Below are 22,286 nucleotides of genomic sequence, written 5' to 3'. Positions count from 1 at the left end.
TGAAAAAAGCTATTTGATATTTTAACAAGGATCTAAAGCCTATGAATAAATATTGGCCAGCCATCGAGATACATCTAGACAATGAATCAATAAATCTCGAGCAGGCCTAAAGTATATTAAAATTATACATTTCACTTGGTTAAAAAAATATTCCATGTAAATAGTGACCAAAAGAAAGTAGGAGCGGCAATACTAATATCAGACAAAACAGAATTTTAATTTAATAAAAAGTTATAATAGACAAAGAAGGACATTATATATTAATGAGAGTTTCAATGCAGAAAGAAGACATAACAATTATAAGCATTTCTGTACTAAAAATGATCATTAAAATATATACAGCAAACATTGACAGAATTAAAGGGTAAAATAGATAAGTTCTAAAGTAATAGTTGGACACTTTAACACCCCCCTCCCAATAATGGGTGTTATTGAGAATGGAATATTATTCTGTCTATGAAAGAAGGAAATTCTGACATATGTTGAAACGTGGGTGAACCTTGAAGACATTATTCTAAGTGAAATAAGCCAGTAACAAAAAGATAAATATTGTATGATCCCATTTATATGAGATGCCTACAGTAGTCAAATTCAAAGAGACAGAGAACAGAAGGGTGGTTGTCAGGCTTTGCGGGGAGAGGGAGAGAGGAGTTAATGTTTAATGGGTACAGAGGCTCCGTTTTGCAAAATGAAGAGTTGTGAAGATGAATGTCAGAGATGATTGCACACTATGGATGAACTTAAAACCACTGACCTGTGCAGTTAGGAATGGTTAATATGGCAAATCTTATGTTATATGTATTTTACCACAACTAAAAATGTTATTTAAAAGAAGTGCTATGCAAAGTTTTGGAAAAGTTTCTACTTAAAGACATACAAAGAGAGGCTAGCTCAGTCTGCAATCATTCAAGGCAGGAAGCCTCAAAGAAACTTTCAAATCGAGAGCTGCCAAAATATCTACATCATATGCTTGCTGTTTCAACTCAGTGGCTGCCAAAAGATCAATATAGTTATTAAACATTTTGCCAAAGATAGATGTTGGTTAAAAATTTAGAGTTTTTTTTTTTTTTTTTTTTTTTTTTTTTTTAATAGTACCAGATATAATCCCATTAGGGGGAAAGGGAATCAGCTATTTCATTGAGCTGACTTTTATTGAAACATGTGATGAGAGTTTAAGGTAAATGGCAGCTGCCCCAAATATAGTGTGGATGGGGGTGGGGAGGCTTGAAAAGTAATTAGGTGTCTTTCTCTGTTAAATACTGAGAGTAAAATTAGAAGTTTGGGGATTTTCTGTGTTGTATGCAGAGCCCATTTTGGTATCTGAATTATAGAAAATGCTATTCAGGGAAGAAAACAGGCCTATTTTATTATAATGTGAAGGACATGTTATAAAGCATATTACATATGCATTTTTTTCCTATCAAGGTGATGAGGCACCCAGACCATGTGTCGTCCAGCGTGTATCTGTGGGCTCATCACGAGAAACTTGTTATCATTGACCAGTCGGTGGCCTTTGTGGGTGGGATCGACCTGGCCTATGGCAGGTGGGATGACAGTGAGCACAGACTCACGGATGTGGGCAGCGTGAAGCGTGTTACCTCAGGACCGTGTCTGGGTGCCCTCGCAGTAAGTAAATTTACCTTTACAGAAATGCATAAAAGGGGCAAAATTTGTGTAAATACATATTATAGTGTGACTGATTGATTGATTGAATGAGAGGTGGTGGATCCCAGGAGGAGCACAGAGCATTGAGTCAAACGTGGACAGGCCTGGTTTAAAATACCACATATCAAGTCTGTGACTTTGCATCTTAGTCTCAGTTTTTTCTCTTGTAAGAAAATAAAACAGATTCAATGGAGCATCTGCTATCTCATAGTCAGCTCCTTTGTATTCCATTTAAAGATGTGTTTGCTAGTTGGAAAAAAAGTTTATAAACAAAAATGTATGGCAGTTGAGTTTTAAGTTAAATAAGCTGCCTTATTACAGGTAACTGCCAAGGTTTTTAGAATCTTCCTACATAAAGACATATAAAAATAGGATAGGTAATTCTATTTGAAAGTAGGAGGTCAATAGCTTCTCAAACTACCTTCAAGCCAAGAGCTGCCAAAATATACCTATATGCCTATATCCATACACTTATGATTTCAACCCAAGTGGTTGCCAAAATATCAATACACTTATTTAAAAATTTGATGGGCTCCATCTTATTTTACTTCTGAATATGTTGGTGATTTGGGGGTGGGGGATAGAAATTTAGTGATTGGTAACAGGAAGGATAATTGACAGAAAAAGCATTGCTTACTTAATGTTTAGCAGAAGTTCAGTAACTTAACAGTGGATGTAACTTATGTCATTGTATTTGAGATGAAAAGATTACTTGGAATGAAATTTCAAGGATTTGGCCTGAAAGAGGAACTACAATGGAACACTTGGTATGCCTTCAGTAGTATTTAGACAGTTACCAAGAATCTCCACTGCCTTGTGGCTGGCTTCACACATTACTGTGTGTCTGTTAGAAGCATCTACCGTGTGTCAACTTTACACCTCACCTGAATAGAATTAAAGGACCATGGTGCAGTGTATCTGATGAAGTGTCTTTTTTCTTTATTTTTCTTTTTTTAAAAATAATCTTCTCAGGCTGAAACGACAGGGTCTATGGAATCCGTAAGCCTCCAGAATAAAAACAAATCTAAAAATCTGCGCATCCTGAAGAGTGTTGATGATATGGATTCAAAACTGAAAGGCATAGGAAAACCCAAAAGGTTCTCCAAATTTAGCCTCTACAGGCAGCTCCACAGGCAGCACCTGCACAGCGCAGATAGCATCAGCAGCATTGACAGCACCTCCAGTAAGTCATCGTCTTCGCTAGAACTGATCTTGACCACGCTCTGTTCCTCCACAGTCAGATACTATAGACCTGTTTTTAGAATCTGTCTTTCTATAAGGGAGTAAACTGACCAATGCTCGATAGGTCACTAGATTATCTTATTCAACATCATGATATCTCATGGCTTTGCTGGATTCATTTTAGAAAAGATTTATCGTTTTATTCACACAAGTCATCACAACAACCTCAATTCATGCTTCTGATGGTAGCAGAATGACGAAGCATTTATAAAATAATGCCAAGTTATAAAGGAAAGAGAAAAGTATTAGGTGAGCTTTATAAATTTTTTAGAGAAGAAATTTTATTTCTCTTCCCATCCTGAAATACACCAAGCGTTTACCCTCAAATGTTGGATTTTCTACATCTTACAAATATACTGTTCTTTTTAAATCTGTCTTAAAGCCCTACAATTTTTTGTTGCATAGAACTTGTGACTGATTTTATAGCCTCACCTAGTTTTAAAAATGATCAAACCTGCTTTCCAGTTCAGAAAATCCGATATATATTTCTTTGTAAAAAAAAGAACTCTCAATTTTCTCCAGGTTATTGTAATCACTGTAGAAGTCGTCACAATTTAATCCATGGTTTAAAGCCCCACTTGAAACTCTTTCGCTCTTCCAACGATTCTGAGCAGGGGCTCACTAGACCTAACGTGGGTAAGTGATGTGTGAAGTAGTGGCACCTGCTTAGGCTTCAGCTTGCGCTGCATGAGCAGAGTGAGTGTGTTTCTGTATTGTCTTTCTATTCCCACAATTTTCATGCCACATACGTTGAGAGCAAAGCATGGGGACGTGCACACGACGCCTAATCCCCAAGAACCTACACTCCAGCGCTGAGATAGAACATAACCTAAAAATGCTACAGTGCATGCACCTGCAGTTCGGGGGTGTTTTCGAAGTACCGTGGAAGGTGGGAGAAGTTCTCTGTGATGGTCCAGAAAGGTGTTCTTGAAGAGGGGTCGCTGGATTTATGTTTGCAAGTAATGTATTTGCGTAGGTGAGGATAGGAAGACATTGCAGGTGAAGGAAATGAAGTGAGCAAAGGTGCTGGAGTGGGAAAGCATCAAGTGCTTCTAAATGTTAGAAAATACATTGTTCAGTTGAGATGGAGTCTGTGATGTAAGACCAGGAACATACACAACTGTCACATTTGGACTCCCCAACATAAATAAAGGAGTTGGACCTTTATTCAGTTACGAATCTTGAAGATCTTTGAATGGAGGGGTAATGCTCTAAAGGTGAATTTTTAGAAATTGTAATTTGATATCCTTTTGTAGGAAGAACCACATACTTGAATAAATTAATCAGGCTAATATATGGTGGTGGGAATGAAGAGGATTTGGCAATGAACCAGATACAGAGACAAGTAGTCATATAATAAATAACCACCATAGTAAAATTGCAAGCTAGTGTTTATGGTGTGCAGACTCTCTGCAGGTCATGGCCCCGAGCACTGTGGTACTTGGTAGTAGTAATAGTGTTATCTCCTTTTTCCAGACAAGGTGACTCAGGTTCAGAGGTGGCAAGTGACTTGCACAGTGAAGTTCCAGTTTATCAGCTTCCCAGAGCCCACGATTCAGATTTGCGATGGAGCAGAAATGCAGATCACACCACAACCTTTGGTTCTGGTGTGCTGTTCAGAGTATGACTGGGCTAGAGCCCAGCTAACGTGGCTGGATGGGAGTCATTTGTGGTGATAGGAACAAATAGTCTGGAGACCCTACATTTTTAAAACTGATTATATTTAATGAACAAAAGCTCCAATGTCATTGTTAAATAAATTTGTTTGTTGTAACTCATAACATTGAAATACATTTAACATGCCGAAAACTGTGTATGCGGAGACATTTGATTTATTTAGTATAAAGCTAGTACTTGATGCGTATGTGGGCTCAGGGACACCTCTCAGTAATTCTTGGGCAGAGGCGGATTTAACGGCGGACCCACTGGGCGCGCACCCTGGGCCCTGACTTCTGAAGGGCCCCGCAAGTTTACAATTTGTATGTAATTAAAATTGAACATATGAAACCAAACTTGGTGTCATGAGAAAGAAGTGCAAGGTTGGGGTTTTGCGGGGCCCTTTAGAAGTCGGGGCCCAGGGCATGCACCTGGTACGCCTGGTGCACCTGCCCTTAAATCTGCCTCTGTAATCTTGTGCTTGATGGAACTTCAAAGCCCAAGGCAGGGGCTGGGACTGGCTTAAAGAGCCAGGTCAGGGACGAGAGCAGGGACAGTATTAAAGGTCAAGAGTTGGAAACAGGTCCAGGTAGTGCTTTGCAATTTTACGTGTGGCTTTGCTGCTTTAGAACTAAAGTTAAAAATGAGTTGGAGGACTGATGTTGCCAAATCAGGAGGTCGAGGGGTCTGAGTTACGCCTGAGAGTGGTGTTGCTGACAGCAAGGTGGGATAGGTGGAAAAGCAGGTGCATGCCAGGTGCTAAGTACATTAAGTAACTCCAGCCAGTGTCAGGCTGAGCAAGCCGATACCCACATCGTCTGAGGACACCCATGAGGGTGGTTTTCAGGTGCTGAGGGAAACCTCCTCCATGATAAACTGAATGCACATCCAGTGCAGCATTGTTTTATTCATAAAGAGAAAGGAACCTAAATATCCAAGAGCAGGGCAATGGTGAAGAACATACTGTTTCATCCCCTTGAGGGAATTGTGCTCTCATTAAAAATTGTCCATGGGGATATAAAAATAAGTGTATATGATTCATTTTTTTCATTACTTACTTAGCTCCTATAGCATGCCAATTGTTGTTCCAGGTACTAGAGACCTTATGAACGGCATAGATGAAATTCAGTTAAATAGTCAGATGTTAAGAATGGGAATTGTATATAATAGCTCTTTAAACACAATATATCAGGGGGTAAGAATTATGGAGAACAGTAGAACTGGGAAGGCAGGGTGGGCAGAGGGGAGGAGTTACTATTTTATATCCAGGGGTCAGAAAATGCTCCTCTAATGAGGTGAGTTTTCAACAGAGATCAAAAGGAAAAGAAGAATGAGGATGAGAGAAGGTCTTGGGGGAGGGGTCCCAGCCAGGGGGAGTAGCAGGTGTGAGGGCAGTGAGGCGGGATGGGATCAGTGTTTTCCAGGAGTGGGCTGCGGGCAATGGTGGGAATAGTCAGAGGGCTGGATGGATTACATAAGGTCTTGCAGCCCTTGTAAAGATTTTGGCTTTTATTTCAAGTGAGCTAGAAAGTCATGGGAAGGTCTTGAACAAAGGGCGAATTAAGTCTGACACTTTTTTCCAGGCTCATTCTTCAGAGCAGACCTGGGTGGCAAATAGTGACTGGGCAGGTAGTGAATACATCTTGAAGTGGAGTTTACAGCATTTGCCAATGCACTGCATGTGAAATGTGAGAGATGGAGAGGACTCTTTCCATTAACTACGTTAAATTACAAATTTCATTTTCTCATATAAAAACTAATTTAGGTAAAAGGAGATGCCAAAAGATAGTTGAGTCCTTCTGGAGCAGTGCTTTGCAAAGACTGCTCCTTAGACCCTGGTGTTTCTCAAGGGTTCTGTGGAGGATACTGAGCAGTACCACTCTATTGGTACTTGATTCAACTAGAACAATACAGCTTGTATTGTTTTATGTACTGGAGTTCTGTGTGAATTCGCATGGAAAAAGAGAAGTAAGGTTTTAGTATTAATAATAAAGGAAGTTTAAAGAGCATAGTTCTACATTAAAATCATGTAATGTCTTTAACCTGTACTGTTTTATAGGACTTGAAACCCATATTAAGCATAGAGTAACTCTTCATTAGAAATTGGGAACTGGATTTTGCTGAGTTGATAACTTACTTTCCTGAGGCTTTGAACTGTGGTAGCTTCCTGCAGTGTCAGTTTCCCTTGAATGCACCTGGCCGTGATGAACTGGGCTCCTAGTGAACCTTCCAAGTAGCGACTGGGGTGTGCATGCAAGATGACAGGGAGATTTTAAGTAGAAAAACTGCAGTAAAATCGGTTGATCTTAAATGTGAGTGGTAACTATGGTAGATTTGTATATATATTTTAATTCAAAATCACTCAGCCATCTTCAAGATATTTTTTCTTTCAAAATTATATTGCAAGAGGGAGGCTTTCAAATTGACATTGCTTCAACTGATACTTTGTTATTTTAAAAAGGTTGAATTTTACTCCTCTTATATTCAGTGACTGTTGCTGATCTTTTTCTTTTAAGCAAGATTAAATAGATGGCTGAGAGGGAAAATCATTTTTGCAATTGAGACAGGTGTTTCTGTCAATGTAAGAAACGTCCAAACCCATAGAAAAGTTTTGTAAGTATCTGAGCCAAACTGACGACAATTTCCAGGAAACAAAATCTCAATGGACTGAGGAAATGTTCCAGAGAATGGCAGCTTTGCAGTTTACTTTATACATTACAATCAAAGGAGGCTGAAGGAGAGTTACATAAAATTCATCCATGGCAGATTAGGGAGGCGAATAAAAGCAAAGTGGGGGAGTCTCTGAGATTGGATGAAGAGTACAATGAAGTGACAAATACTTCTTTTACATTAATGGGGATGGGATAGTTAACATTTAAAGCACATAGAGATGGTGTGTGGTCTCCTGCTCTGGTGGGAGATTGTGCCCTGAGGGATCTGGAAAAAAGCAGATTCCTCTGACATTCCAAAGGTATGTTATCCTAGATGCAAAGAGACAATAGACAGGCTCAGTTAGGGTAAAGGCTGACCTTTGTTAAAGAAGATGAGGCCTAGTACATGACTACTCGGTATGACTCGCTTCTAGTTAGAAAGTTTTCATTTCAGACCATCCTATGTGGTTACTTTCAGCCTCAGTTTGTAAAGCCCGCCATGCATGCCTCCCTGAGCTTGTCAGTATTAGTATGTGGCCACTTTTGTGTACACATTTCAAACTCAGGTATGTAATCATAAGAGATAATGAATAGAGGGTTGTTTCTAGATTCTGTTCTCATGGATGCAATAATATAGATGTATGAGACTTATTTTCTGCTGGCAAAGAGCTTATTACTTAATAGGTAAGCTTCAGTTTTAAATATTTCACTAACCTAGTGCCTTAGTAATTCATCAGGGGGAGATACCCTTACTGACAAGAGTTGCCAGAAGCCTTCTCCACAAATGTAAACTCTGATCCACAATTCCAAAATCCAAAAAGTTTCAAAAACCAAAAGATTTTTTAACAAAATATAACTCACTGAAGATCTGTTTTGGAAGTGGCCTTGAATATAGGTAGACATTGAGTAGGTAGCGACTATGAAGGGAGAAAAATACACATTTCAAGTAGACGTTATTTCTTAAGATAGACAAGGGGAATGTCAAAAGTATTCATTTCAGACATAGGTATGAAATGTGGTAAATACTTAGAGGCCTATCATTTCATGAAAAATCAAGGGGTCAGTTTTGCTTCAGGAATTAGAAGATTCTGGTCCTCTCGCTTATGTTATAGTCCTTGCAGGGTCTAGGAAATAGCCTGTAAGCAAATCATTTATGTTTGTGTAACACCAAGTGGAATATAAAGATAATAACTTCTTGTCAGTTCAGGTCAGGCTTTGCTAACAAATGAGCTATGAAAGGACATTTGGATTTTCAGAGCTTTTGGGTTTTGGAATTGTGGTTAAGCATTAATTAAATTGTGTCGATTGAACTAGTAGGATCTCTGTACCAATATATGGAAGGCCTTGAAAGTCAGGCTGAGACATTGAACCTCATCCAGAAAATGTTAGAGACTCTTTGGCAGGGGGGTAGAGGGTAGGCTTTGGAAGCGATGGGCAGTCATGGATGGGGGAGATAAGGGTGGTCTTTTACTAAATGATGCTAGAGACACCAGGAGTCTGACTCGCTTGTTCCAGTGGGCCAGTAAATGGGACAAACTTTTTCCGAAGGAGAATCAGCAGGATTTTAATAGGATTTGGGAAGTGGTGATGGGAAGGTGGGTGGAGAAGATAGTAAGGAAGAGAGAGGAACCAAAAGTGATTCTGAGGTTTGAACATCACTAAGAGTAGAAAACAGAAATCTCAAGGGAGGACTTGATTTCGTGGGGATGATAACAATTCTAGTGTTACATGTCATTTGAAAGTTCTGGTGACACAACTAGGTAGACACGGTCAAGTACGGCACTGGAAGTGGCTGTAGATCCGGAGCCCAAAAGAGAAGCAGGGTTAGAGGGGAATGTTTAGGAGAAAGTTGGAAAACCTTGTGTGGGAGGAGGAGCTAGGAGAGATCAGGAGGGTGGGTTGGAGTAATGGTTGGGGAATGGAGCCTCAGAAGCCAAGAAATGAGAGAGAAAAGAAGGAGGACGTGGCAAAGGCAGAAGACTCTGGGTGAGGAGCAGGAAGACATCATTTCCCTGGACTTCAGCAGCCAGAGTCTGAGCCACTGGTGGGTTAGAATTGCAGAAAACTGGCATGAAACTCCTGTGCTGAAAAGCAAGGCAAGTGCAATTATGAAATCAATTGGGAGCCAGATACAGACTCATGAGAACCCCTAAGATCAGCGTTGCTGATGTAAAGAGTCCTGTCTTCCTGTTCACAGATGCTCATACAATTCTGAGCAGTAATCACAGTAACTAGCAGTATTTGGCTCTTAGCCTTAATATTTCATTTGTTCTTAGGAGGACCCTGATTAATTTGGAATAGTTGAGGCCATGACTAAAAACAAAAACACATTTGAATTATAAGCAGTTTGAATTCAGTTAGCACCAAGACAATTTTTGGAGACGAAGAATTTTCTTGCTTTTGTTTTTCTTACAATAACCGGTTGTTATGTGAAAGTTAATTTGTAAACAAGTATAGGTGTGTATATGTAAAACTTTAACTTAGAGTTTCTCAATTGATAAAAACAAATTTTATATACATATGCTATTTTTAATTTGGAATATCTCCATCTTTCCTTCCTTCCTTCCTTCCTTCCTTCCTTCCTTCCTTCCTTCCTTCCTTCCTTCCTTCCTTCCTTCCTTCCTTTCTTTCTTTCTTTCTTTCTTTCTTTCTTTCTTTCTTTCTTTCTTTCTTCTTTCTTGTGCTGTGTTTTCTGTAAAGAACCTATAGGTGAGCACACAGACCTGCGAGTACTCTGGCCTCTCAGTCTTAGAGAACAGGAAAATAAATCACTGGGAGAAGTCAATAGAACTTTATTTTTAATGTTATTCAGTTCTGTTAATCTTTAGCGCTTTAAGACATTTTTCTTTGATAGAAAATGTCAGTAACCTTTGAAGGTTAATTATTCCATTTGAGATAGAATATTAGCAGTGTGTGGGGAGATTGCTGAAAAAACTTTCATTCTACAAATAATTACTGATTGCCTGCTGAGTTCCAGGAGCTAAACCAGCTAATGAAGGAAGAGTTTCTAGACAAGTGGCAGGCAGGGCGGGGACATCCTTACTCAATTGTGTCACAGAATCAGAGGCCCTGGGTGTGCAACTATTAATGATTCTAGAGCAAAGCCATTGATTGCCTGCCCCTACTAGAATCTAGGTGAGGGAGGTTGTCTCGAGGGCATGCGACAGCTATGTGGCTCTTGAGGGATGATGAGATCAGGCTGAGAAGGAGGGGACAGCATTCCAGGCAGAAGGGATCATGTGCCAGCTGTCCAGAAACATGACAGAGCGGGCCTGTCATGACACAGAGAGAAAGGTGACACTCATGGGGAAAGGCAAAGACCAGTGAGAGGGAGGTGGGCACCAGTTTGGGAGGAGACTTCCATGCACACTAAGGCCTTAGGATTTGATTGCCTGCCGGAAGGCTTTTAAGCAAGGAGTCTGCGTTTTAGAAAGACCATCCTGGAACAGTATGCTGGTAGGGGGAGCAGTTCACGTCTCTCACTGGCTACTGCATATAGTATCGTTTATTCATTTGACAAACATTTGTACCTCCAGTGTTTACTTGTTAAGTGTTTCTTTTGTGCAAAGCGCTGCATCTGTGTTTTGTAGTTCTGCTAGTCTTCCTGCTTGAGTTGTGTCTATGGTCACTATAGTCCATAAATATCCAAACAATTTAAGTCAAAGTATTTACTCCTGAGCACAATTGTCCTGGCAAAGCTCTTTGTGAAATGTTGCAGTAGATGGCTGCATTTGTGCATATGTAGTCATAAGCTTCGATCTGTTGTTGTGATTTTTATGGTTGTCATTTATGATTTCAGGGATATAGAATGTTAGAACCAGAAAGATCTTAGATATCATCTAAGACAAATTCTTCATTTTACACATAAAAGGACTTCTGACCAAAATGATGAAGTTCTGTGTCATTTAGATGGTTAATTCCAGGGCTGAAGTGTGGGCTGTTTGCAAATTTGAGGTTCTTGCTTTTTGGGATGCAAAAGACAAGAATGCTATGTTAAGTGTTTGCCGTATTGACTGAGGAAAGAAAAGGGTATGACTTCTTTATATCCTCTCCATCTCATGTTTCTCTACCTGACCCAAAGCTTTACTACTCTGAGTCCCTCCAAGCAAGCTCCTTATTCACAGTTAACCCTGTGATCCTTTCTTCCAGTGATATGGTGGACGGTAAACCTAAGAATGTTAAATTTTATTGTCTGATGGCAAACATGGTTATAGCCCCAACTGCCCACTTTTAATAAACTTCAAGCCTATAAAACCTGGTCGGCCCACAGCCTCAGATGGAATAGGCATATACTTCACTAGCTGTGAATCTTAAGAAGAAAAGTTAAGAAGCCTGTAGACTGCCTCCCTGGGGCCCACCTGAACAGCAGTCTCTGAGTGGGTCTTGCTGTGTTCACAGACACAGGCTCCATCCGCAGTTTGCAGACGGGTGTAGGAGAGCTCCATGGAGAAACCCGATTCTGGCATGGAAAGGACTACTGCAATTTCGTCTTCAAAGACTGGGTTCAACTCGATAAACCTTTTGCTGGTGAGTATATGGCAGTAGAGGGCTGCTTATATTCTGTCTGTTTCCTTGTCAACACCTCAGCAAGTATGCGAGTGCATGACCTAATGCCTGATTTTCCTTTGAATATTTGGGAAAACTTTGGAGACTATGATTCAGTCATATAATTAAGGACTGCTTATAGTTATAGTAAGGAAAAAAAAAACATAAAATGGAGCTTAGTTGTTTGAAACTTCCAGGTTTTATATAGGCATATTGTGGGGGTAATAATCTGTCATTGCGCTAAAGATGGTACCCTCTCTTTGATCATCTCCTCTTCTGCGTATCATCTTCATTTTTCATCATTAAATTGACACAGTTTTAGGTCATCACTGTGCTTCTATGTCTAAGAGGAGTTAGGGATGGCACTGCATATATAGCCTAATATTATTTCAACAGAATGAAAAGAGAAATGTAACATCGAGCACACAGCCTTAGATAATTTGTGCCAATTCACATCTTTCCTTGTCTAGTGATTATCTAACAGTAAGTGAAGTGGAAACATATTTGGGGAGGTGCATGGAGCTGACCTCAACATGAGATCTATATTTCACTTGGTTATGAAAGCACTGTTGCACCGAGCCAAGAAATATATACATAGTGGACATTCCCACATTTCCTTTGACTTATCAGCGTTGAGGTAAACTCTGGGTTCAGATGGATTCTCTTCCTGGCATGGAAGTTAGTGATGGTCATTGCCTGGTGCACCCGGGCAGATTTCATTGACAGGTACTCCACCCCGCGGATGCCATGGCATGATATCGCCTCTGTGGTCCATGGGAAGGCAGCTCGTGATGTGGCGCGTCACTTCATCCAGCGCTGGAACTTCACAAAGGTACACAGATTGTTTCATCATGATTCAGTCCACATAAAGAGAGACAGGCCTGGAAGAGGAGAAACCTAGAGGGTTGTCAAGAAGGGGCTGCAGTGGCCACAGCTGTGCTATTCACCTGTTATTGGATGCCTGGTTGTCATAGCACCTGGTTTTCTGGGCAAAAGAAAAAGGAATTTTCCTTGAACATTCATATTACAGATAATTTAAAGCACAGAAGGAAAAGTGGTACTATGAGGGCCAATGGTTTTAACCTTTTTAACATCTTGGGTACCCAGTGTTGAGTAAGCATTTGGCCTGGGCTAATAATCTCCTCGAGGGCTATTTTAGGGGAATGGGATTCTTTTTTCTATAGGAGAGATAAACTTGCAAGTGCTTCTAATCCTGGAATTGCCCTGGGTTCATATTGGAGAGGTGGTTCTGAGCAAAGTGAGCACGATGAGAAGATGTAGCCTTTGTGTTTTTCCAAATTGTGCCTTCCTTAGTATGCCTTCATTACTCTTAGTAATTTGACCTGACATTTCTAAGTTAAGTGTTTATCATCCAGGTGTTAAGGTTCCATTTTATTTACTTTAAATGATGATGAGGCATTTATTATTCTTCCAGATAATTTGGAAAAAGTCTAGTTTTATCAACAACCAGATTCTCTCCTTATTTTTCATTTACATAACATTATAAACAGTGGGAGCTCTTAGAAATAATGGAAGTATCTTTAACAAAACTTTAGGGGACATGAATGAATAAACAAAGTGATCTTACCTTTAACCTACTAGACAAGCAAAGATTTTTTAAAAAAATATTGCTAATACCTACAATTGGGTTTTGGCTTTTTGATGTTCTTTTACCCTATTTCTGGAAGTAAATTGGTACAATACCAAAAAGCTTTTCAGAAGGCATATAAACTTTGACTCAGAAAATTTTTTTCAAGTATTTAAGTTGAAGAAGTAACCCAGTAAACTAATTTATTTTGACATTGCTTCCAACAATTAAAATAAAATGAGAAATAACTGAAATGCTCATTAATAATAATTTGTTACACAAATTATGATTTTTATACCATTTTACTCTGAAGTTATTTTTAAATGATACATAGTGCTATATTGCTATATCAAGATATCTGCAACATTGTAAAAAATTAGTTTACAAAAGAATAGCCCCATTTTTGCAATTCTATACCTCTTACAACTCTATATTTAAGCTTTCTTTAAAAGTATAAAGAATATATGCTTATAAAAAAGGTAAAAGAAGGAAAAAAGGAATTCTCCATCTCTGGGAAATAGAAAGAAAACAAAAATAATCTATTACCTCTTCACCTAGAAACAACCACTGTTAATATTTTTTTCTATTTCAAATGAACATGAATTTCTTTTATAATCACAAAATATGGACGAATGGAACTGTTTTCTCATTTGAATTTTTTACCTGTTTTTATTTATTTTTAGATTATGAAATCAAAATATCGGTCCCTTTCTTATCCTTTTCTGCTTCCAAAATCTCACACAACAGCCCATGAGTTGAAATATCAAGTGCCTGGGTCCGTCCACGCTAAAGTACAGGTCAGTCTTGCTTTTCCTGATCACAAAGGGTTGCTGGGTAAACTCATTCTTACCAGACTAAGTGCCTGTGATACTGGTTTCATTCACATTATTCAATAAAGACAACTCCAAAGGAAATCTGAGTAGATCTCTTAAAGGGTATTATTATATTTCATATTTTAAATATATTTATCCTCTTTCCAACACCCTTTTATAAATATAATATAAAAAACCAGGGAAGGAAAAGCTTGTCTTGTAATTCCTCCTGAATTGACCCTAGCGACATGATTCATAGTAAACCTCAGACAGATACCAGTTAAGCACCAGGAATGTGGCTAAAACTTTGCTAGGAAGCTAGTTAGAGTTCAATCTAATTTTAGTTCCTAATTAGCCAAATGTCTTTTAGAGGATCTTGTAAGAAAAAAAGGAATTTGGTAATAGCGTCACTGAATTTTACTACATCCGGTCCAACCATCTCAAATTACAAATAAGAAAATTAAGACCCCGTGGGGCTGTGAGATCAGCTCATATATTCTGAGATCATTCCAGGACAGAACTGGGATGGGCCACCTTTAACAATGCTTTTTCTTTAGTCATCATTATCAACATCAAAAGTATTGTTTAAATAAAGATCCAGTAGTTTGCTACTGACATCACTAATTTGGATTTACATAATTTGGGCATAGATTCTAGGGAATGTGATTATATAAATGAAATGCCTAACTCAGTTACTTTATACTATGTGCATGTAGAGGTACTTATGCATATAAGAAATAAAAAGACATTTTAGACCATAAATCAAATAATAAAACAATCAAGAAGATAGATCACTTAAGTGAAGTACCTATAGCAAATCCTTGGTCTTCCCAGGCTAAAGGAGACTACTAATTTAGAGGCATATATACATGCATTCTTATGTAAGTTAATGAATATTTTATGAACCTGTTTAATTTTATTCCACTTGCAGTTTCAATACCTGTTCCAGGCACACACAGGAGATAACCAATCAATGTTTCTCTTTTTCTCTAATCAATTTAAAAACATAAGATGTATATTCTCAGGTGAGGATTTAAAAAAGCACATAGAAGAGTACACGTGTTTGAATTATATCAGTGTTAGCTGTAACTTTCAAGGTTTCCCTAGTTTCAAAAGTTTTTTTCGTAGTTTCCCAAGTTTTCAAAAGTTTGCAGCAAAGAAGTTGACATTTCTCAGGATGGGTCACCAGGCTAGATCTGGATATAAAATTTTTATAGCATATATTTAATGAAATGGAGAGAAAGAACATTTTGAAAGTTAATAATAGATAAAATTCATGTTATTCTTTCATCTGCAGAAGGAAACCCAATTATTTATTTTTTTTAATTAAAAAACATTCACTTAAAAATTCTTTGAGTTTCATTTACATTTTGTGTACTCTGCTATATGTATACATTATTAATAAGTTATATTTTTAAAAATAAAATACTCTTTAAATTTAAAAACAAAACAGAACATTGGGCCCAGTCATTCTTGACCATCTGCTGCTGGTAATCCCACCCCAGCCTCCATGCACAGGTGTGGCAGGAGGCTAACACAGCCAGCCACGGAGGCTAGAGCGACGCTGTGCAACGGCGGCCTGTCCCCACCAACACGAAGCTCTGCTCCTAAAAACATCATCCAAACCTCAGAGCTTGCTTCAGCAGCTTCCACCGACACTTTTAGAATAATCCTGAGTGTTTTCCCTCAGTGTTGGGTATTCTCAGAAGCCTTCCAAGAGCACTCAGAGAAGACAGCAGGAGAAAGATCTGAGGATGGGGGTTGGAGTGAAGTTGGTCTTGAAACTGCTTATATACAGAGTATATTAAAGAACTCTTCTCCCTAAAAAAACTGAGCTCGATTCTTAAATGCTATCATTACCACTTAAGATAAATAAGCTAGACAGAGGACATTTGACATGTCTATTAAAGTAAATCAGTGATGCCAAATGAACATCAATTTAGAATCAATACATGGAAACAACCCTTTTTATTAAATTGGGCAGCTTATTGTAGAAAAACCATTTCTTAGAAAATCATTCGTGAGAAGTCCTACCAAATTGAGGGAAATAATTCCTCTGGAGTCATGTCTTCAACCTCTTTCTCTATTAATAAAAAAAGAAAGGAAGAAGGAAGGAAGGAAAGAAGGGATTGGGGGGAGAGAGGGAGAGGGAGGGAGGAAGGAAAGAAGGAAAGAAAGAAGGAAGGGATGGAGGGAAGGAGGGAGGAAGGGAGGGGAGGAGGGAGGGAAAATATACTGGCAATCGTGAATGACATTCAAATTATAGTACTGGAAAAATTTGTTCCTATGCTTGGGGAAAATATCAAAATGAACGTTGCAAAGGATGTCAATGTAAGAGTTGATTGATGTAGGTTTTAAAGGGCAGCAAAATGTGTTGTACTGTGATGGAATAAAGCAGGTAGGTAAGGGTTAAAGAAAGCCACATAACTTATTTCTAAGGATAACCTAGAAGCTGTTTTCCACTCATGGACCAGTAACACTTCTATGAGCTACTGTGGGACTTGGCTGGCTGAAGCTACATGAATGGGGAGTGTTTGCTCCAGGCCCAGTGCTGTACTAAGTTGTATGTGGATTATCTTATTTAATATGCACCAGTCTATAAATTGTACTCCTGATCAATCCCTTATTGTTTCAAATGAGGAAGCTAAAACTTTACGAGGTTAAAATAACACAGTGAGTAAGTGGTGGGGTTGAGCGGATTCTAAGCACTCTGGGTCCTGCGCCTGAGCTTGAAACTGTTCAGTAGGGAGACTGCTTCCAATATGACCTGGGACAGTTGCAGCCACCAAGGGCTCCAGCGAGGCACAGCCACATGTCAGGCTTGCCTTGTGGTATCATCTTCTGTTGCCACAGCTCAAATCCAGCCTCAGAATCCTGTGCTTCCTCCTGACCCTCTAGGCCCCTGAAGTATACCTTTCTTCCTAGGACTCCATGCCCTTTAAGTCTTATTCTTCAAAAATTATATTTTCTCCCTCTCCTTCAGCCTTAAGGTTAAGGATTATGCACCTTAGCAACAAAGTTCAACATAAATTTGAGTGAACTAAGAAGTAAAACTTCTATTTGGTCAACTTTTGTTATTTGTACTAATGGGCAATAATGCAGATCCTTGGGGATGATGTGAAATCAATATATTTTTCCCAGTGTGGATCATGTTTATCTAAATTTTTCTTATGAGTTTGCTTGAGATTTTTGACTATTTCTGTTCACAATTATATTTTCCAATTTTATTGTACATATTCATGTAATAAAAATTAAATAAAATGCTTTGCAGGGAGCTGTTTTGTACTAAGTACCTCACCCTGAATCAAGAAATAACATTTTGAGGATGGCACAGTTGTTGGTTTTAGGAAGTATTAAACTTCAATATCAGTAGCCTTATAGATGCAATTTTTTAAGTTATTGATTAGAGCAAGAATTGTGCAAATCTTTTATATACAGGATAGGTAAAAGTAAGTTGACAGTTATTTGTATGGAAAATAATACAATAATAAATAATAGAAATAAAATGTGTTTTGCAAACTCCCAACTGTAAATCTACTTTTGCCCATGCCTGTATAACAGACAAAACTGACTATGAATTGGATCACTTTTTATATTCCTAATAAGTATAGGTCATTTTTAAATTTTCAATTTCTGTTGATATCATGAAGAACAGCTTCACATTCATTTCAAATCAGTAATAGTAAATCTATTTGTATAGTGATTCTTATGTGGTATCTTGCTATTACTTAAGGAAAGCACCTACTCTATGCCCAACACTGTACTGCGATGCTAGTTAGAATGCTGAAAAAAAACTGACAGTCAATGGTGTCTTAGTGTTGAAAAGCCTTCCATGTCATCTAGTGCACCCTCTCTGCAGTGTTGCTGACATGGTCTGCCACCACTCAAACGTAGCCTCTAATGTCCTCATTAATAGCAGCAGACACTTAGTCTATAGCAGTTACTAGGTACCAGGCCTCCTGTACACTCCACAGTAATCCATTTAATTCTTTCTACAACCTTATAACATAGCTGCTCTGTGTTATAGAGCAGAAATCTGAGGCACAAAGAGGTTAAGAAACTTGACCAAGATCAAAGCCACTAAGTGGCTGAGCTAAGCTTTGAACCCAGGCAGCCCCACTCTGTGTCAGTGTAGTTAACATGCATTCAGATGTCTGAGCTGGAAGCTCTTATCATAATCTGGGTGGGAGCAGGAGAGTGTCTGAGAAGAGGAAGGCAGTATGAGTGAGAAAGCTGAAAGCTGAAGTGACACGCCAAGGATCAGACAGCTATTTAAATGAATCTATTTGCCTTTTAGCATATACTCTGAATAATATCTATGTGGGGGAGAAGGAGTAATTATCAAGTTAGAACTAGGATGGCCATATCATATGGTTCATACCAGGACACTTTGGGGAGTAAAAGTGATACTATTAATAAGTACACCAGAACAACAGGAATTCTGGTGCAATAGTGGAACTGTCATGGGAGAAGAGTACAAATGACCTCCCTACTCAGCCACCAGAAGGGGTACTTCTGACATACTCTTGGTAGAAACACTTCATTGTTTCAAATTTTGAATGACAAATATTTGGAATTGAAGAGGAAATACTCAGTACTTGATTGCCAGCTGGGCTCCTTCCCTATGGGTTATGTCCAAAGACCAGTCCCCCACCGACCTACTCTTGCTTGACCCACACATGACACTCAAGCCACTGTATTCATTCAGATGTTTAAAAGAAAATGGATTGACTTTATTGTATCAATACATCTGGTGTCACCTCCACTCTCTTATGTTTGCTCGTTTCTGGTTGCTGCCTTGTAGTTGCTTCGCTCTGCTGCTGATTGGTCTGCTGGGATAAAGTATCATGAAGAGTCCATTCACACTGCTTACGTCCACGTGATAGAGAACAGCAAGCACTATATCTATATAGAAGTAAGTCTTGTGTAAATCGCTATGACAACCTTCCTTCCCATAAATGCCGTACAGAGATTGCAGGGTCCCCGAACTCAGGATCTACTGTATTAGTAAGTGTATATTGATATGACCCTGGCTGGTTTGGCTCAGTGGATTGAGCGTCGGCCTGCGAGCTAAGTGTCGCTGGTTCGATCTTCCAGTCAGGGCACATCAGAGAAGGAAAACTCTGACTCCAAAAAACCTCCGCTGCCTTGCGGCATACCTCTTCAGGGGAAAGGCTAAGGGAGTAAACCCCGACAGAAAATCCGGAGCCGGAGTCCCTAAGGCGGTTTGACGTTGTAGTCAACACCGGCAACTCCTGCGGCGCACCTGAAGCCAAGCTGTATCGACTCCGTCTTTCCCTTGGACCCTTCAGCTGCGAAGAGAGGGGGGGTCTGCTGCATGGGCAACAGCAGACCCTCCATATCACCCTGCCCAGGCTCTGTAGCTTCAGCTTCACTGGAGAGGACACTCCAGCGTCATCGCAAGATGTCGATTCAACACGGGAGGAGACAGATACCGTGTCACTCCCGAGTCGGACTGCACAACCATTCTCGGCGGTGCAGATAGACTCTTAAGAAGCTACACCATCGTCTCTCGAGACGGACGGCTGCTGCCGCCGCCGCCGCCGCCGCCGCCGACGGATATTGATATGAGAAGAGGCCTTGAGTTACCTGAATTTTTACTTCCCCAGCACACCTGACGTTAACTCAGAACTCTAAAATTAGTCCCCCAGATCCTTGTTATTAAATGTATCAACTCATAATATTGTTATATTATACCTCAGTATGGATGTGTACATTTAGATTTGGCTGGAATTGGAGGGTGGAATTGTGAATTGTGTACACAGGGCATACACAGAGGTGGGCTGCTAAAATAGAGACCCCTGGCTGTCATAGTTTGGAGATGTTGGGTTAGGGAGAATGCAGGCAGAAAAGGAAGAAGCAAGAATATTGAGGGTAGGTACCACCTTCTTGAATCCTGTGTGAACGACTACTCATTATAAAGCTTTTTCACACCACAGAATTTGTGTTCAAAGAATAGGAGAAAATCTAAGGACACTGGGTTTATTTTTAGAACTTTAATTGCACTTCATAGTCGCTCTAAAGCTACCTCAGAGCACATGGAAAATCCTGAAAAAATTAAAAGTCATGACAGTGCAAAAATAAACCAGAGCACATCTCTCTTCTTTATTTTAGTCTTTTCTTTTCCACTGAGTTTTGTAAAAGTGTGTGGAGGGAGATGGGGTGGCTGGAGAAAATTGTTCTAGCCCTGCTTTCCTCCCCCTTGAGTCCTGTTCATTAAAGGCAAGTAGGAAAGAATTAGAGATGTATTTATTTCACAGATATGGGAACAAAAGAAGCCTGGTTAGAAATATTAACAAGCTAAATGCAGTGTTGTGTCCTGGATGGGATTGTGCAACAGAAAAAGGACATTAGTAATATATATATATATATAAAACTCTGGAGTTTAGTAATACTACTATGGTTAGTGTTATTGATTTCAAATATTACAGCATAAAAATGTGAGATGTTAACAGCCAGCTCACCCATTACCCAGAATCTTTTTTGCTTTACCTCTTCTTGGTAATACCATGTTTATACACATGGATGAGGACAATAACCTGGTTGAAATACCTCTAGTCAAGGTAAGTGATGAGCATTCACCCTGCTGTCCCCCAAAAAGAAGTAAAGAACATGCCATGTCATCACTGTATGTTATAGCTGCTGAGGAATGCTGTAATATAAATTCAAAAAAACAAACACAGTTTGTTTGCCACTAAGATTTTGACTGTTTGACGCCCTAAAGGGAAATACATTCTCAAATGACTTTCTGCACAATGTCTTCTTGTAAGTTTATTTTCTGGAGGCAGTTTACAGATATATACACTTAAGTATAAACACATGTATAGTAATAAACATGATAATGTTGCAAAAAGATGATGATATATTGACTCATTGCTTATATATATCTTCAAGATGATTGGCAAAGGTTACCTTTGATGATTATAGTTAAAGTTACAGGTGTGTTATAACAATATGTATAAAGAGAATATGTAATAGTGATAATATTTGTGTCTAATTTTTAACATTTCTTCATGCAGCAAGTAAATCTTTTATACCATGATGTTGTATCCCATTTTTTTAGTAACAGTGTTCTAGAAAACTTTAGATCGTCGTCGTCGGCAGCCGTCCGTCTCGAGAGACGATGGCGTAGCTTCTTGAGAGTCTATCTGCACCGCCGAGAATGGCTGTGCAGTCCGATTAGGGAGTGACAATCCCTGCCGCACTTGGTACAGGCGAAGGCAGATGGCCGTTGTTGCTGCTGTTGACGCTGCTTCCGCCTCGATCTTTTCTGGACCGCCTCCTCGTTGCGCGCAGCCTCTGCCCGTGACGTACCTTGCCTGACCGCGAGCCTCCAGGCTAGGCGGTCGTCTGCTTGAACTTCCCATGTGTTGAGATTGATGGAGCATTGTGTCATGTCCTTTTTGCAGATGTCTTTGAACCGCAGTTTTGGGCGCCCTGTCATCCTCTTGCCTTCTGCTAGCTCGCCGTAGAGGAGGTCTTTGGGGATACGGCCTGCATCCATTCTTTTGACATGGCCAAGCCACCTGAGGCGTCTCTCGCTAAGAACTGCATGCAAACTGCTCATATTGGCTCGCTTCAGCATCTCGGTGTTGGGGACCTTATCCTGCCAGGCGACATGCAGGACGCGTCGCAGGCACCTCATGTGGAAGCTGTTGAGTTTCCTTTCATGCCTTGCGTAGGTGGTCCACGTCTCGCTGCCATAGAGGAGAGTGCTGAGTACGCAGGCTTGGTAGATGTGCAGTCTGGTTTTCTCAGTGAGGCTGGAATTGTTCCACGCTCGCCGGTTCAGTCTGGCCATAACTGTGGCTGCCCTGGCGATTCTCCGGTTGACCTCCAAGTCGACTGACAGAGAGCTCGAGATGGTGGACCCGAGGTAAGTGAAGTCATTGACAACCTCCAGGGTGTATCCGTCGATGGTGATGCATGGGGGAGTCCCCGTGCCTTGAGCCATAACATTCGTCTTCGTCAGGCTGATGGCTAGTCCGAACTCCTTGCATGCGTGGGAAAGGCAAGTGACTAGCTGCTGGAGTCCCTCTTCGGAGTGTGATGTCAAAGCTGCGTCGTCGGCGAAGAGCATCTCACGGATGAGCACCTCTTTGACTT

At 39.9% G+C, this 22,286-nt stretch overlaps 1 protein-coding gene across 3 annotated transcripts in view; it reads left to right on the top strand.

Moving 5' to 3' along the window:
• Positions 1-22,286, top strand: part of PLD1 (phospholipase D1) — a 165,597-nt gene that overhangs the window by 89,648 nt on the left and 53,663 nt on the right. For 2 of the 3 annotated variants that reach the window (XM_090273909.1, XM_090273928.1), the window contains exons 14-20: positions 1,426-1,626; positions 2,638-2,848; positions 3,430-3,543; positions 11,613-11,741; positions 12,473-12,591; positions 14,031-14,144; positions 18,964-19,074. In XM_090273909.1, the coding sequence (XP_090130035.1) occupies positions 1,426-1,626; positions 2,638-2,848; positions 3,430-3,543; positions 11,613-11,741; positions 12,473-12,591; positions 14,031-14,144; positions 18,964-19,074 (999 nt within the window). The remainder of the gene's footprint in view (positions 1-1,425; positions 1,627-2,637; positions 2,849-3,429; positions 3,544-11,612; positions 11,742-12,472; positions 12,592-14,030; positions 14,145-18,963; positions 19,075-22,286) is intronic. The other variant, XM_090273918.1, reaches the window with a different exon arrangement.

Source organism: Furipterus horrens, unplaced genomic scaffold (assembly GCF_987537825.1).
Source record: "Furipterus horrens unplaced genomic scaffold, mFurHor1.1.pri manual_scaffold_1, whole genome shotgun sequence".
NCBI lineage: Eukaryota > Metazoa > Chordata > Mammalia > Chiroptera > Furipteridae > Furipterus > Furipterus horrens.
This window is presented reverse-complemented; position numbering and strand designations above follow the sequence as displayed.